Source organism: Staurois parvus, unplaced genomic scaffold (assembly GCF_062004578.1).
Source record: "Staurois parvus isolate SC_StPar_1 unplaced genomic scaffold, SC_StPar_1.0 ptg001083l, whole genome shotgun sequence".
NCBI classification, from domain to species: domain Eukaryota; kingdom Metazoa; phylum Chordata; class Amphibia; order Anura; family Ranidae; genus Staurois; species Staurois parvus.
This window is the reverse complement of record NW_028318879.1, coordinates 594,918-612,412: the sequence shown is the minus strand read 5'-3', so window position 1 is coordinate 612,412 and position 17,495 is coordinate 594,918. Positions and strand designations below refer to the sequence as shown.

General features: G+C 39.3%; 1 protein-coding gene across 2 annotated transcripts in view; it reads right to left on the bottom strand.

Annotated features, from left to right (window-relative positions):
- The window catches only part of PALLD (palladin, cytoskeletal associated protein), a 440,752-nt gene that overhangs the window by 192,279 nt on the left and 230,978 nt on the right, over positions 1–17,495 (bottom strand). For both annotated transcript variants that reach the window (XM_089658595.1, XM_089658596.1), the window contains one exon: positions 16,035–16,383. In XM_089658595.1, coding sequence (XP_089514721.1) covers positions 16,035–16,383 — 349 coding nt within the window. The remainder of the gene's footprint in view (positions 1–16,034; positions 16,384–17,495) is intronic.

The following is a 17,495-nucleotide window of genomic DNA, read 5'->3' as shown; positions in this document are numbered from 1 at the left end:
AAACACCCTTCAATATTAATGAGGAAGATTGCCATTAAAAACAAAGATTTAATCAGGCAAATCAGTGAGAGAACAGAATATATCAGCATCCCAAAGCCAAGGAGTGTTCCTGTCAGGAAAGGCTTGAGTAGTAACATTACGAGCTTCCATCTCTAGCTGGCCTGGCTATCACTTTCTATAAGCACTAGTTGTCTAGGCAACTAAACACAACAGCTGCCAAATCGTTCTTATACAAGTCCTATAAAAAAGACCCGCGTTGAAACAAGATGAATTTTAAATCCCCATAAGGGCTGAAGTATTGAAGATGTCCCTGTGCACAAATATTACGTGTTCATAAAAGTATCGGCTTTCGGGCATGCTTCTCTGACTGTTATGATGTGGGTTTTATGCATGATCTATAACGAAACAGGTACCAAGTCACTGGCACGGCAAGGGTGTACTGAAACCATAGAGCACATTAACAGAAATAGGAAGTCTATGTTGGACATGGATGGTGGATTGGATGTTGGGCAACTTGGGCACAAGTTCAAAACTTGTGCCACACTGGCTTGTCCCCTTTGGGTAGTGCATGTTGGGGCAGATAGGAACAATTCTGGAAATTTAAAAATTGTTCTCTGTACAATAGTAGGTATTTGACAATCTAGGGAGCAAAAAAAAAAAATCAGAGTACTGGACCCCACCTGTCTCAATTTGTAACTATATAGCTCTACTATACATAATGGGTATACATCTATAATATAAATATGCAGTTAATTAGTTGGTTTTATTCCTTTACGAAAAAGTATTGCCCCATTTTTTGTTTCAGTGAATTTTGTCAACCTCTCTTTTTGCCTTTACTGGCCTTTACTAAAGGTTAGTGACATGTGGCATGACAGTAAAGACTGCGCAAGAATTTAGATTTTCCATTAATACTTCCAACACACAGAAGAAATATGATAATAGCCATAGCGTATCTCATTCTATCCCATGCCCATTATATACAGGAATAGAAACATGAGTAAAGCATGTGGACGTTACAGAGATGCATACTTAAACTATGTCAAGGGGAAGTTATGAACACATACACAGGAAACAATAGCATGAAGCTTACACTGACTTATTTCCATGTCTGTTCTGCCACCTTGAGGCTACAGCTTATAAAGATACAGAATCAAATATGTACTAAATAGAAAGTATTTTTTACTACACATGATAAAAAAAACAGGCTCCATGCACACTGGGCTTTAAAAACGCTGCTCTTAACCACTTGCCTACCAGGCACTTATACCCCCTTCCTGTCCAGGCCAATTTTCAGCTCTGTCATGCAACACTCTACACATATGAACTTTTCACAAATAGAGCTTTCTTTTGGTGGTGTGTACTCGCCACTGGGTGTTTTATTTTTTTGCACTATAAACAAAAAAAGAGCAAAAAAAAAAAAAAAAGTTTTTCTTTGTATCTATTATAACATTTTGCAAACAGGTAATTTTTCTCCTTCGCTGATGTGCGTTGATGAGGCTGCACTGATAGGCAGCACTAATGAGGTGGCATGGATAGGCAGCACTGATAGGCAGCACTGATGAGCTGGCACTGATGATTCTGCACTGATATGCAACAATGATGGGCACGGATAGGCGGTACTGAACAACACTGATGGGTGGCACTGATGGGGGGGGGAACTGCTGGACACTGGTGGGTGGCACTGCTGGGCACTGATGGGTACAGGTGGGTGGCACTGCTGGGCACCGAACAGGGCACTGATCATCAGTGCCCTGTTGATCGGTGCTGATCCATCCTCTGACAATTGCCGGTTATCAGCAGTAGTTACCTCATGCTCACAGTGTGAGGAAAGTGCAGCCGATAACCGGCAACTGGATTTACCGGTGATCTGCTGTGTCATTGGACATGGCTGATCACGTGGTAAAAGGCCACTGTGATTAGCCTTTTACCACATCACATGATCAGTTATGTCCATAGGATCGCAGGGGGCACGTGGGAGGGAATCATAGCTGTCATTCGGCTATAGCCCGGTTGTCAAGTGGTTAAAGAAGTTTAGCCTTTTGCCTGTAGAAGAAACTAATGTTATTCTAAGTGTCCATGCACATTAGGTAGTCTACAGGTATTTTTAAGCTCAGCACTTAGAGGCAGAAAAAAACCCTTCTGTTTTGGATTTTTGAGAGCGGATTTCTGGCAGAAATAAAATGCTAAAAGTTTCTAAATACTAGTAGAAAAAAACCTCAAAATTTGCATTTTTTCTGTCAAGAACACTGGGGTTTTTCAAGCCAGTGTGCATGGAGCCTAGTTTTTTCTATAAACACTAGTTTTTGCTATTTCTAATTTAGCCCAGTCTTACAAACCTAACAAATGGTGTAGCACAATTTACACACCATTTTCAATGAAGAGAATCTCAAATAATAGATGATACAACCACACATTTAGATTTTTCTTGCCAAAGTTTAGTTTGTGGTCAAGGTAGATACCCAGTTGTGGGCCTAGGCTACTGCCTCCCTGGTCACAATAGTCAAATGATACAATAGTAAACAGATGGCCAGCTTTTGGGTACGTGGTTAGGAGTGCCTAGTATAAGCTTCAATCTTGCTTGAAATTCGTTTAAAATGTATACTTGTTCAAGCCCTGAAGAAAGGAGCCTTATTTTTCCCAAAACACATTAGATGTTCTTAACAAGGATTTATAAAACAATCCAGGTGAAATAAGATAGAAAGCCTGAACTGAGGCTAGTTTGAGGTTTGCATGTCCTATCGCCAATGTGACCAGCCCCCTGTTCAAATTGCCAATAGGATGCGCTAGCCCAAATCCAGTCTCAATTCAGGCTTCCCGTATTATTTTACCTGGATTGTTTTACAAATCTTTGTTCAAGCTGTGAAGAAAAGGAGTCCTTTCACCCCAGCTACGTTAGCTGTATCTGATTTTCTTAACAAATAAACATCTTAAAAAGAGTTTTAGGCAAGATGGAAGTTTGTAGGAGTTGCTCCTAAACAAATGCCCAGAACAATCATACACTGGGGGTGATGTACTTAAACTGGAGAATGCAAAATCTGGTTCATCTGTGCATGGCAGCCAATCAGCTTTTAACTTCAGCTTGTTCAATTAAGCTTTGCCAAAAAACCTGGAAGCTTATTGGTTTCTATGTATAGCTGCAGTTTTAATAAATAAACCCCACTGAGATGGCAGAGGAATGGTTTCAGTATTTCCTAAGTCACTTGAAGAACTTGAAGTATGCAGATCAGGAGTTCTAACCCCGCCTTGACTTTTCTGAACTGCCTGCTCATTCCAAGTTGGTGTCTCAGAAAGTACCAAAGTAATTGTCATTCAGGCAGTTAGCATCTTCAGAGCAAAGGTAGTTTATGTACAAGTTATAATGTGATTTGCCAGCACACTGTTAAATGTGTTAACCAATCACCTGTTTACAAGATGCTCTAGTAAGCTATGCTATGTTATAATGAATAGTGAGCTCTGAGATCCTGTCACATAAAGCATATGATGTGCCTATTATTACTATTTTTACTAACCATATGCTTGTGAACTGTTTTTGTAAAAAATAAAAAAAAATAAAAAAATAAAAAAAAAAGTCAGTTACAAAAATTCCCCTTCTCTTTGGAATTTGTGTTGATTTATATTAATAAGCATTCTAACATCTGGATTTTAATTTTCCTTTGTTAAAGTATGTCATCCACTGAAGCAGACCAAACTGACATGAAATCAAGTAGAGATTTCAACTAATCAAAGCCATGCTGCTGCTATTGGCATACATATTACAAAGGGTATTTTCTCAAAGACAATATTTTTTTCCTAAGACGAGATGAGATTGATTCTGAAAGATTGATGTTAATTAAACAACAAGACAAGATGGAAAACACATGATGCTCACAATGGTAACCAGATTGTAGTGGCATGCAGCTTTCTCCCCCCACATTAACGGGATACGCTGAAAAACTCAAATTTAATCAAATACATTGATTTACTATGACATCAGAAACCCTTCCATCAATGAAGCATCCAAGCCTAGGAAACACATCCAGTCCAGTTCAGTTTACCACTGACTTCACCAAAAACTACAGCTTCCAGCATGTTCTACTGATTTTACAATTGCTTAAAGGCCAATCCCCTGATATTATATAACCGGTGAATGTTGACCAGAAAGGAGGTGAGCATAGATTTTAAATTGCACTTTCCCTTGTAACCTTGACCTCTGTGTTGCTTTGTGGAAATTCCAGCATTAGCAGCCTGTCGTTCAAGTGTAGAATGAGGTAGAGTTTCTGAATAAACACAGATGGGACTTTACAGTGGTAGATTGGGGATCACGATAATGCTGGAGAGTTAATGGCATTTACATAAACTACATTTACGAGTACTTAGTGCCATGTGAAAAACTTCTCCTGGTACTTTTAAAAACACCCCAAAACACTGCCCATGTGAATGCTTGTGCTAAAGTGAAACTGCAGATAGATGTTACTATGTAAGCACATACTCCCCCATCTCCAGTAAACTTTCACTTTATAGTATTTGTTCACCAAAAGTTAAAATTTAGTTACAGATGGATATCATGGTAAATTAGCCCTTGCCGTATTCTTGACCACCTGGGTGTCTTGGGTATTCTTATTTATCTCCTTTCTAGCAGCCCTGTTGTATTCTCCATAACATACAATTAATAAATAAATCCAAGAGAAAGAGTGGCCCCCCTTCATAATACATACAGAAGACATGTAGACCCAAGAAGTCAAGCACAGAGGCATCACCAAACTCTTATGATTGCCTTAGTACTATTACATGGGAGCACACATGGAGTCCATTACCCTGTGCAAACTCTTGAAGGTCAGTCTGGAGCAGGGGCAGACTGACAACTCATAGGGACCCCGGGCAATAGAGGATCATGGGGCCCCTGTGTCCTTGCCCAAACTCAAAAAAGACTCTGAAAAAAAGGTACCAGTGGCATCTCATGGGGCCCCCTACTGACCCCAGGCCCTTGGGCAGTGCCCGACTTTCCAAATGGTCAGTCCGCTCCTGGTCTGGAGTTTACACAGGGCTTTATCTTCCTGCTTCTAACTGCCAAACAAGTGGGAGCAAGTAAAGGTACGTTTATGCTGCATTGGAGGGATAAGTTAAGTAACCCTTTTACTTTGTCCTGTATAGACCAAAAAAATGGTCTCTTTAAGCTAAGAAAAGCTACTCTTCTTATTCTTGCTCCCTGCTATTTGCGGTGGTGAATATGAATTATTCATATACAATACTTTGCATGTGCCAAAATTAAAAAATAACTAAAACATCCTCCTTACATAGTTGCATCCCCCCAGGCAACCAATGGTATGCTAACCAGCAGCTTACACTAAGTTGATGAACAAAAATTTGGCATACAGAGGCAACTTGTAGCACGTCCAATACATTTGAATAATCAAGCCACAAAACCAGGTTAAGGACTTCTGGTACAATTTGAAATTTGCAATTCAGTTTATACAAAGATGGGAAGTGACCCAATGTGTGTTACCGTATGATGGTTCAGAAACAGGATAATCTCTTAAAATATTGAAGGATATGCTTAGCACTGATAAATACTGTATGTCATACATGTTTATCTCTAAACTAGAACGCCTCTACTCCTAATTAAGAGAATGTGCTGCAAATGATTTTAGAAACATCTACAGATTAGGGCTGTTCTTTGTTTCTTTTCTCTTCTTTGTTCAGAATAACCACATTCCTGTCTAAGACAGGCTCTGTCTTTGTCAAGCATTAAGCCAAGTCTGTAATGATGATATATCCTGAGAACTCAAGTTTGGTTGTTTGTTGAGCTTCACTGGCAGCCCTTCTGGCTTGGACCTCAGTTATGTGGTTAGAAATAAGACTTGGACAGGTCCCACTATGGTCTCCTCATGTTCACTATGATTTATATCAGAGCCTGAGTAATGTCTGTGTTCTGAACAGAACTATTTTACCTCAGACGATATATCCACATAATAAAAAATGTTCACACAGGGAAGAACCCTAATGATTTCAGAATAGTGAATTATAAACTCAGTGACCTTCAACACAGAAAGCTACTGCAAACTTGAGTTATTCTGCAAAAGCAATATAGTATCGGACAGATGATGTAATTATAATTTGGAAGCCAGCCTAAAGGGTAGGGGAAAGTGGAGTTTATAGCAGACTAATAGTCAGCACAATAAAGGCAACCACTCACCAAACTCTAGAAGAGAGCCAAAAGTGTTAGGTCACCTTTACAAAAAAAAAAAACTGTCTGTGTATGAAGGTAATGGGCCCCTATAGATAAAAACAAACTGTGCAGCTTTGGCCCAAGTTAAATAAATGCCCTTGCTATAGCTGTAGGCCATTTACATACTTCCCAAAGCCTGATTAAAAAACTCCCACAGATGGCATCATCATGTCCTCCCTTGTTGCCAGGACATTGCTAAGACACTGAAAAATAATGGGTTTAGTATCACTTTAAGCTTTATTTATCTCTTATTTAAAGTCTATTTAAGACTACAGTTGTGCTCAAAAGTTTGCATATACTGGCAGAAATCATGAAGTTTTGCCATTTATATTGAAAATATGATTAGTCATGTCTTTTATTTAAGGATAGTGATCATATGAAGCAAATTATTATCACAGTTGTTTGGCTCCTTTTTAAATAACAGAAATCACCAAAATAGCCATGATCATAGCAATGTACATACCCTGGAATGTTTGGCCTTGGTACAGATGCACAAGGTGACACAGGTTACAATAGCAATTAACCACTTCCCGTCCGGCCCATGTACATAAACGGCCAGACAGGAGCAGTGCCGAGGCGGGTTGCCGTTTATAAACGGCCCCCACATTAACTGCCTGTGCACACCCTCTGTGTTAAGTCCCGATTCATGGGATCCCTGGTTGGCCAATCAGTGATCACATGAATAGTAGCAAGCAAGCTGTCACTTCCTGACATCATTGCTTACTACTTGTGAAATCTGTGAATGATCACAAAGGTCACATGGTACAAGGCTATTCACAACAGCCTTGCACCATGTGACAAGCTGTAACCAATCACAGCTCTTACAGTATTTCTCAATGGTTGTAAGAATGCAGCCAGAGAGAAGGAGAAATGATTGCTTTTACAGCCTTTATGGGTGAAAAAAAAAAAACATTCATCACCCCTAACAAGTAGTACAGTGTCACTATGGTGACACTGTGCTGCTAGGGTGACAGTATGGTAAAAAAAATATTAAAAAAAAAAAAAAAATGTAAAAAAAAAATTTTTAAAAAATTTAAATTTTTGGTTATAAACTATTTTTGGTTATTTTTTTTTACTAAAAAAGATAGCTGAATACATTTTGGCCAAGATTTACGAAGAAAGATTATTTATTTGCAAAATTCTATAAGACAAACACTTTTTTTCAAAATATTTGGACTTTTTCATTTATATAGCAAAAAATAAAAATCCCAGTGGTGAGTAAATACCACCAAAATAAAGTTTTATCTGTCTCAAAAAATGTTAAAACATTCATATGGGTACAGTGTTGCATGACCGCGCAATTGTCAAAGTGTGATAGCGCTGAAAGCTGAAAATTGGCCTGGACAGGAAGGGGGTGAAAGTGTCCAGACTTGACATGGTTAAAGGTTAATGTCCCACATCTGTGACTTTTTAAATCGCAATTAGTGTCTGTGTATAAATACTTAGAGAGTTTGTTAGCTCTCACGTGGATGCACTGAGAAGCCTAGATACTGAGCCATGGGGAGCAGAAAAGAACTGTCAAAAGACCTGTGTAACAAGGTAATGGAGCTTTATAAAGATGGAAAAGGATATAGAAAGAGATCCAAAGCTTTAAATATGCCAGTCAGTACTGTTCAATCACTTGTTAAGAAGTATGTTCGGGGATCTCTTGATACCAAGTCAAGGTCAGGTAGACCAAGAAAGACTGCAGCTACAAGTGCCAGGAGAATTGTTTGGAATACAAAGGAAAAACCAAAAGCTAAGCTCAGGAGAAATACAGGCTGCTCTGAAAAAAAGACAGTATGTATTTTTTTCTATAAGGAGCACAATATGATGATACTTGAACAAAAATGAGCTGCATGGTCGAGTTGACAAAAAGATGTCATTACAGCACCAGTGCCACAAAAAAAGCCCACTATTTTAACCAGACTTTTTTGTGGCATTGGTGATTAGGTTGTAGTAATAATATGTGATTGTATTCAGTTGGGATCCCCATAGAGGCTGGGTTTCACATTTCCAGTTATTGGTTCATGACTTTGGTTAACTGGTGACAGGTGGTGAGGTGCCTGGCCACTGATGTGAAATACAGAACTGTCAGGAAAGAATGTATTCCATGAACAGACACAGGTGGGGGAAGCCAACATTCAGGCACAGTCATAAAATAAGCAGAAGGTCAAGGCAGTCTCAAGTGTCACAACCAAATAAATTGATTTCTTTAAATGAGAAACACCATTATTAGTGACAGTCTAATGTGAACACATACGTAGAATGGAGAAGAATCTCATATGTAGATCTGAAACTCTTTACAAGAACTGAAAATATGTTTTGTCTACTGTCATAAAACATCTAAAACAATAAAGAGAGAATGGAAATAAAGACATCTCCTTGGAACTGAAGAACAGTTCAGTGAAGACAAGTCTAGCTATATTTCAGTTGTATAATAAGCAAGTTAAGAGATGATGTGATTACCCTTTGCCTGAAAAGTAAAACTGAATTTTATAAAATATGTATGTATCATATGTCATAATAACATTTGGAAGAAATCCATTTGTTTTCCATACTAGCTATCTTTGCTTTGCCTATGAATGATAAAGCAACAAGTTCGTATACAAAATGCATATACACCGTGTTCCAAATTATTATGCAAATGATATTTTTGTCATTTACCTAAATAATTGATGTAAATAACAGTCAGCATAATTCTCATGTTATCAACTATTAAGAGTACAATTCACATTTTATTGAACAAAGCTCCTAATGATACCAGTATTTGTTTTAAACATAAAAAACGTACAATGCACTGTTCCAAATTATTACGCACAGTAAGTTTTAAAACACTTTATAGGTTGTAAAGAACTGAAAATTGTCATTTGTTGTGTTTGCAGCGTATTTACTGAAATCAAAAGCTATTTCAATCAAACTTTTAACAACAGTTTAACTTTTTAAACATTTTAACAGGTCACGTTACATTGTAACATAGGACCCCTTATTTGATAGCAGCTTCACAAGTCTTGCATCCATTGAACTTGTGAGTTTTTGGACATTTTCTGCTTGAATTTGTTTGCAAGATGTCAGAATAGCCTCCCAGAGCTGCTGTTTGGATGTAAACCGCCTCCCACCCTCATAGATCTTTTACTTGAGGATGCTCCAAAGGTTCTCAATAGGATTGAGGTCAGGGGAGGATGGAGGCCACACCATGACTCTCTCTCCTTTTATCCCCATAGCAGCCATTGATGCAGAGGTATTCTTTGCAGCATGAGATGGTGCATTGTCATGCATGAAGATTATTTTTATTACGGAAAGCATAGTTCTTCCTTCTGTACCAGGGAAGAAAGTGGTCAGTCATAAACTCCACATACTTTGCAGAGGTCATCTTTACACCTTCAGGGACCCTAAAGGGGCCGAGCAGCTCTGTTCCCATGATTCCGGCCCAAAACATGACTCCACCACTGCCTTGCTGACGTCGCAGCCTTGTTGGAACAGGGTGGCCGTACACCAACCATCCACTACTCCATCCATCTGGACCATCCAGGGTTGCACGGCACTCATCAGTGAACAGGACTTTTTGAAAATTAGTCTTCATGTATTTTTCTGCCCAATGCAGCCGTTTCTGCTTGTGAGCATTGGTTAGTGGTGGCTGAATAGAAGGTTTATGCACAGTTGCAAGACTCTGGAGGATTCTACACCTTGATGTCCGTGGGACTCCAGAGGCACCAGCAGCTTCAAATACTAGTTTGCTGCTATGTAATGGTATTTTAGCAGCTGCTCTCTTGATCCAATGCATGGATCTGGCAGAAATCTTCTTCAATGTGCCTTTATCTGCATGAACCCTGAATCAGCCACAAATCTCTTAATAGTGCTATGATCATGCTTAAGTTTTCGTGAAATATCTAATATTTTCATACCTCGTCCAAGGCATTGAACTATTTCACTCTTTTTGGCAGCAGAGAGATCCTTTTTCTTCCCCATATTGCTTGAAAATGGTGCTCTGCTTAATAATGTGGAACACCCTCCTTTAGTAGTTTTTCCTTAATTGGTCTCACCTGCCAATCTAATTATCACAGGTGTCCGAGATTGTTTTCAGTGATCAAAAGAGCCCTGTCACACAATGCCATCCATGAGTTAAACTGAAAAACAAAATATTTAATATTTGTGACACCTAAATAGAATTTAGAATTTGCATAATAATTTGGAACAGGGTGTACTTGCATTCTTCTCACTTCCCGCTGCTTTGTGTAGAGGCCAGGAGAGAAGAAAAGTCCAGTGTGAGCGAACAGTCAGTGGAGTCACAGCTTATACAGATTTAGGACTATAGAACCAGCACTGCCTCACTGAGAAAGTCCCATGTTTCCTTTGTCCTTCACACAAGACGATGAATAGGGTAGCAGTGAAGTGAAGGTAAAGTGAGTATGTGCTGTTGGGGCTGGAGGGTGGGTGGAAAAAAAGTACCAGAGCAAAAACAGGTAGGACTTTTATTATGCCTCTGACAGACACACCAGATTGTAACGAAACTTTGTAATAAATATATGGTATGAATTTTAACAAAGTGTCCCTCCCACATTATATATATATATATATATATATATATATATATATATATATACACATACATACATACACACACACATATACATACAGATGCCCATTAAAACACAATACATTTTAAAAAGCTCAACTGAGAAGTCAATGAGGTTGGTATAATAGTCTAATTGTTTCGCCAGAGGACCCGATTCACAGGACTTTAGCTTTACATACATCGTTACAAGAAAATATGGGAGAAATTCCCTTTGAGGTTCTTGAGGGTCCTAATGAAACGGGTTCTCCCGAGAAATGCATAGACCATTATACCAATCTCAAGGACTTCCCAGCAGGGCTTTTTATAATGTATTGTGTTTTATTGGGCATCTGTTTAATTAAAAAGTGCTCTTTGCACATATACATAAAGTGTCACTAAACCCAGGACCTTGCATCCACTATATCCGATCTCCCACAGTACACAGAACATGGAAATGCAATTATTTTAGTAAATATAAACTGCTACATATGTTTTCTCAGCAACAGTTAGTGCAGTCTTGTGACTTCTGTGTCCAGCCCACCACTAGCTAAAGCTTGTAGCAGGAGTTTTCTTTCTGCTCTAGGAGGATGGAAATCCCCTGACCTCTGTCTGGACAGCGCTGATTGGCCATGTGCTAATCACATGCACTCTCCCAGGAAAAAAAAAATATCTCTCTAGCAATACATACCAAAGTGATCATCTGCATGCCTATGGTTCAGTCTGGAGATAAGAGGTGGTCACTTGAAAAAGGGGAGGAAGAGAGAAGAAAGGATCAAACAGCCTTTTTACACAATGCAGAGGAGTTAATCCTTAGGTTCCACAGTGAGTATAAGAAGCATTCTTTACTGAATATACAGCCTGAATTTTCTGTTGTGGGTTTAGTAACCCTTTACACTTTGTAATAAAATATGATATTAATTTTAACAATCTGGTGATGTGACTGTCAGAGGTATAATAAAAGTCCCACTTATTTTTTTCTGTGGTAATTAGTTCAAGATTTAGAGATGATGTCTCACAGCGTGTAATCTTCTGTAACATCCCACCAACATACATAGTATGCTGTAATTATGGAGAGCAATAGAGCACACTAGCTGCTTTCACCTGAATAGGGAATGTGCATTTGCTTTCATTTATATACCAACACAGCAAAGATGAATGCTAGAATTTGATTGGTAAAGTTTATGAAAAAACACACTGTACAAAACATACAAGAGATACTGTATTTCAGCATAATTAGTATCATCTTTATAACAAAAAGAGTAGCAGCCAGGTTCTCTATATCCTTATCTTATTAATGGCAGGCTCTGGTACAGCCCTCACTGCTCCTGTGTTTACAGCTGCCCTCTATATAGATCCACCCTATTATATTTCTAACTTAACATAACGTGGGGCCTATGAGGAATATGGAAAATGGGAATCAATATTTTATTGCGCATTGTATTATTTAACATGGATGTATCAAATGTCTTCTGATCAGGTTAATATGGACACCTTGGCCAATACATTACTTCAAGACCACTACCACATGCCCTGATGTTATACGGGTGGAAGGTATCCTAAATACTCAACCTCTGTCTTACTTCCGGTATAGTATAGGATGCTCTATCAAACCTTTGTGATAGTAAAGTACTAGCAGTTGTTTCTACTGTGTGGGAGTAGATGTACTTACAGAGTGTCTTCATGGGTTCTTCTTTAGTATCAGCTACCTTTTAGATTATTATTATAATACAGTATTTATAAAGCGCCAATAGTTTGCTTAGCGCTGTACATTACTAAGGGGGACAGAACATGTGACAGAACAACAACAATACATTGCAAAACATGAGGGGATCGAGGGCCCTGCTCTTTCGAGCTTACAATCTAGGAGGGAGGGGATGGTGGCACAGGAGGAGATAGCTGTGGGGGATGGGGTGGTAGGAAGAGTGGAAGAGGTTGGCAAGTTAGCAGGGGGTGGGGTAGGCTTCCCTGAAGAGGTGGGTTTTCAAGGTGCGCCTAAAGGAGAGGAGAGTAGGTGATAATCTGATGGGTTGGGGTAGGGAGTTCCAGAGGATGGGTGACACCCTGGAGAAGTCCTGGAGGCGCGCATGGGAGGAGGAGACCAGGGAACTAGAGAGAAGGAGGTCTTGTGAGGAGCGGAGTGTGCGTGCTGGGTGGTACTTGGATATTAGGTCAGTGATGTAGTTCGGGGCAGTATGGTGGACAGCTTTGTACGTCAGTGTTAGGATTTTGAATGTGATCCGTTGGGCAATCGGAAGCCAGTGGAGGGATTGGCAGAGGGGGGTGGCAGAAATGGAGCGGTTGAAAAGGTGAATGAGTCTGGCAGCCGTATTCAGGATCGACTGAAGCGGGGATACCCAGCGGCGAGGCAGGCCAGTAAGGAGGGAGTTGCGGTAATCGAGTCGTGATATGATGAGGGAGTGGATGCCCTTGTCTGCTTACAGACATAGCTCCTTCCCCTTTCTTTAACACCAATGGTTGTAACTTACTACTGTTTATATAGAAATTCTACTTAATTATTGTCTTCCATAGGGAAAAGAGCATAGTTTACATTTAACTTCCAGAAACCAGAAAAGTAACTAAAAGGAAATGAATTATTAATTCAAAACTAAACCGCAAGTCTGAACGCTGGCTCCCAGACTGAGAAGGGTTATGAACCTCCGCTCTAGACTGACAATAAAACCTGCTATAAAAGCCTTGACATGGCTGACACTAACTTGCGAAGCTAGAAACACAGAAGGGGGATGCTTTAGTCTGCTTTTTCTCAACATGGTTTAAAAAAAAAAAAAAAACATTAATAAAAATGATGAATTTGCCAATGCAGCTATGACTTTGATTTAAAGACTTGCAAAGAGCTACTCCAGTTAGTCTCTTTAATTTCCTTTCACTAAATAAACAGTAATGAAGAGTGAAAACATCAGCATCCCCCATCAAAAAATTTAAAACATATCTGTCAGAGGGAATTAAATACAATCTATTTAACTTTTGTATGTAGCTCTATTTGTTCTGGTAATTTAATTTCGATGATTTATGTTGTTAGTGTACATATGACTCACACACATTAAATGAGAACATCACAATAAATATTATTGCTGGATTCCATATTAAGTATAGCATTAACAAGCAGCTGCTTGGGTAAATGAACACAAATTGGTTCTCCATTAGCTTTCAGCTTTCCTACAGTGCAGTTTGTCTTCAATCCGGTAGAAACGGAGAGGAGGAAACACAGAAAAGCACAATGATCATTTGTGTCTATAGATGTCTGCAGTAGAAGGTGGTTAGGAGGAAGAGGAATGTCCCAAAGCAGGCTTCCCCAACATTGACATCTTCAGTGATCTGGTAAATAGTCACATACTTTGCATGGCCAGGCAGCTCTTATAACACTCCACATCAGGGTCGGACTGACAACTCATGGGGCCCCTGGGCAATAAGGGATCATGGGGCCCCTATGTCCTTGCCCAAACTCAAAAAAGCCTATGAAAAAAAGGTACCAGGGGCATCTCATGGGGACCCCTACTGACCCTGGACCCTCGGGCAGTGCCCGAGTTTCCAAATGGTCAGTCCGCCCCTGCTCCACATATTGAGACTGATGTAAGGGATTTGAGATTCTTCACACAATTAATTATGTGAATGTTCACCGCAATTATCCACATATGTGGAATGAACTTGCGGTTTCTAAAATGTATTGTCTTAGTAAATCAGAGGAATTTATCTACTTGGTCCATGAAGTGGTGCCACTGAATCAAATTATATGGGACAATTACACATTGTAAGAGCTAATTTCAGAGTGATAATGAGCAATCATAAAGTGTCAAAACTGCTTGTAATTGCTCTTATGTATTATTTTTTTTTTTTTGGGTACTTCTATAGCGCCAATTTATGAAGTGCTTTACATATACAGTATATTGTACATTCAAATCAGTCCCTGCCCTCAAGGAGCTTACAATCTAAGGTCCCTAACTCACATTCATACACATACTAGGGCCAATTTGCCTACGAGCAGGTCTTTGGAGTGTGGGAGGAAACTGGAGTACCCAGAGTATCCATAGATTCAAATCAATGACCCCAATGCTACTAGGTGGGAGTACTAACCACTTAGCTACTGTACTGCCCACATAATGATAAACTCTAGAAAAGTTGGCCACATTACAGTCTTGGAAGGCCTCAGGCATGGATAATTTTGCCAGTAAAGAGATGTCCCATTCCATTTTGCTCTCTGGTAAAGAGCTACCTTTTAACAAACAGCCTTGAAGAAATAAATGTTCCTAGAGAAATACTGTGCATGAAACTACATTGAAAATGTCTTCGCTGACCTGGAACAAGTAAACAGATCAATAGTTCTCAACTGTCTCCAGTTGATGCATGCTTGTTCTGGGTCAGTGACTCAGAAAGTACTGAAGCTGTTTGACTGGCATGAAAGTAAACCAACAAGGTCAGCAATAGTAGCCCTCACATTTCTGTCATCATAGGTATATTTTATTAGCAGCATATGGCCTAATCAATCTTGAATGCATTCAAACACCAGATAGGCACTGCTCTGTCATGAGCAAATGAATGCTGCAGCTTCAAATAAACAAAGTTGTACAAAAATGGTCTAATATTTTATGACTGCCAACAACATGGCACAAGCACAAAAAACAACAAAAAAAACCCCAAAATGAGCACGCTATCATTACTACAATATCCAATGATTAGATTACTCAGTATGCTGCAACTATGACAAAAGACTAATAAGAATTGCTGACTACTGTAAACCCAAGGTTTTTTTTTAATGCAAATTCCTAAATCATATCGTAAATGATCAGTATGTTATGTCTGCCTTGCAGACTTTCACTTGGTTAAGGCAGTTTTTAAAGGTGATCATTTTTAGTACATGTATTGAAGCTGCTCTTTCTGAGCTGTCAGTACCTTTTTATGCGTTTCTCATCACTTCAAAGCTGAAGTATAGACACAGCCTTTATACACTTTGTATAGCATCAGGAAGCAGGCAGCAATCAGTATACACAAAGTTGTCAATGCTACCTGTTTAGTATGACACACATAAAATGCAAGAAGTGGGGGGAGCATAGGAAAATTTATTATCAAGTTCTCAAGTAACTCAAATGCCATGTGGGCCACTGTTATAGCTGCAACTCTGGCTACTTGCTCTCTTTGCTCATGAATTCTCAGCAGAGATTATTGAGACACCTGGATCAAAAACCATACTGGCTTCCAGCACGCAATATTGCTTTAGTTTGTTGCTTTAAACATTTCTCTCTTACACTAGTAATGCACAGAATTAGAGATGATAGTACTCACAGTTTCGGCTTGGAAGGTACCGGTGGAGGCTCTTTGGTAGGTGAAGCCAAAGTGCTAGGTGAGGTGGGACTGGGATAGATGCTATCTTGATTGCTGCTAACTCCATTAAAACTATTATTACTGTATACACCATTGGTTTTCCGCTCCAAAGTATTTAGTTGCAGATTACTTCTTTCTAAGTTTGGTTTTGACGCCAGATTGCTGGGTTGAAAACACTCCAGAGTTTTCTTTGATGGCATTTCAAGGCCACTACTTTTAGCTGCTATAGGAGAAGGAGACAAATGCTTCTGGAAATCATAACCACTAATCTCTCCACTTGACACATCGCTTCTGGTCCGCTCATTATTTGCTGAGAGAGAGAGAACAAAGAACCCAAGGTAAAAATATGATTCACCTTAAAACAACATGGACGTATTCCAGAACCTATTCCTGTGTTCCAGTAATAAGACAATCATTGTGTCAAACACATTACTAAAAAAAAAAAAAAATTCCTTTCCAGTCTGTGTCATGTAACAGATATTGTCTATCCTAAAATTTTTACTATCAAATTTTGATAAATTCTGTGAATACATAAAGGTAAATTAATCCCTGTGAGGAGAATATGTTATAAAGCAAAATATCTATGTGAGAAACCAAAGTAAAAGGGCTGCAAATCTGAGCCCAACAAGAATATTGTCTTAATGGACATTTTCAGGCTGTTTAAAGCAGGAACTGGTTGGCCTTACTCTTCTAAAGCCAAACCATGCTAGTATTTGCAGTTCCACTGAAGATGAAATCACAATAGTCTTCTATTTCAGTTCACTCAGATCAGAAGTTAAGCCACATTTACTTCCTCAGTATGATGCTAAGAAGATAAGCCAATCCACTTAGGATACAAAGTATTAAAAGTTTTAAAAGAAACCACATTCTGAGGCTGATTTGCTAAAGGATCTGAGAATACTCACGCAATAAAATGAGAGATTTACTTCAATTATCCAGTCCAGTTATGTGTAAAGAAAATTTGTTTACTTATATCATGTGTACAATTGAAAACTGAATTTAATATTCACACAATTTATTGTGTAAACATTCTGGAATCCTTTCGTAAGGGGGTCAGCAACCTGTTGATCACAGGCATGTGGCAATAAGGTTGTATCACTTCCTTGTCGACACCAGAACCTAGATAGGAGGCACGGCAAGGGCAGCATTTACTACAACGGATCACCTATATTTTCCTCTTGCAGCAGCTGAAAGCTGGGTTCTCCTCCTCTATCTCCCGCCGGCATTCAGCTGCTGTGGGAAGAATATATAGGTGATTGGTTCTAGGAAATGCTGCCCCTTCTGTCCCTGTCCTATTTTCTGCTCACCAGGCCCAGCGTTGTGCGCCCCTGGTCCCCCTTCCCCCTTACAGCACTGCTGGATTCTCTGCTCTCCTCTCCCACCTGCTCCTGCGGGGAGATAATTTCAGGATATAGAGTGGGG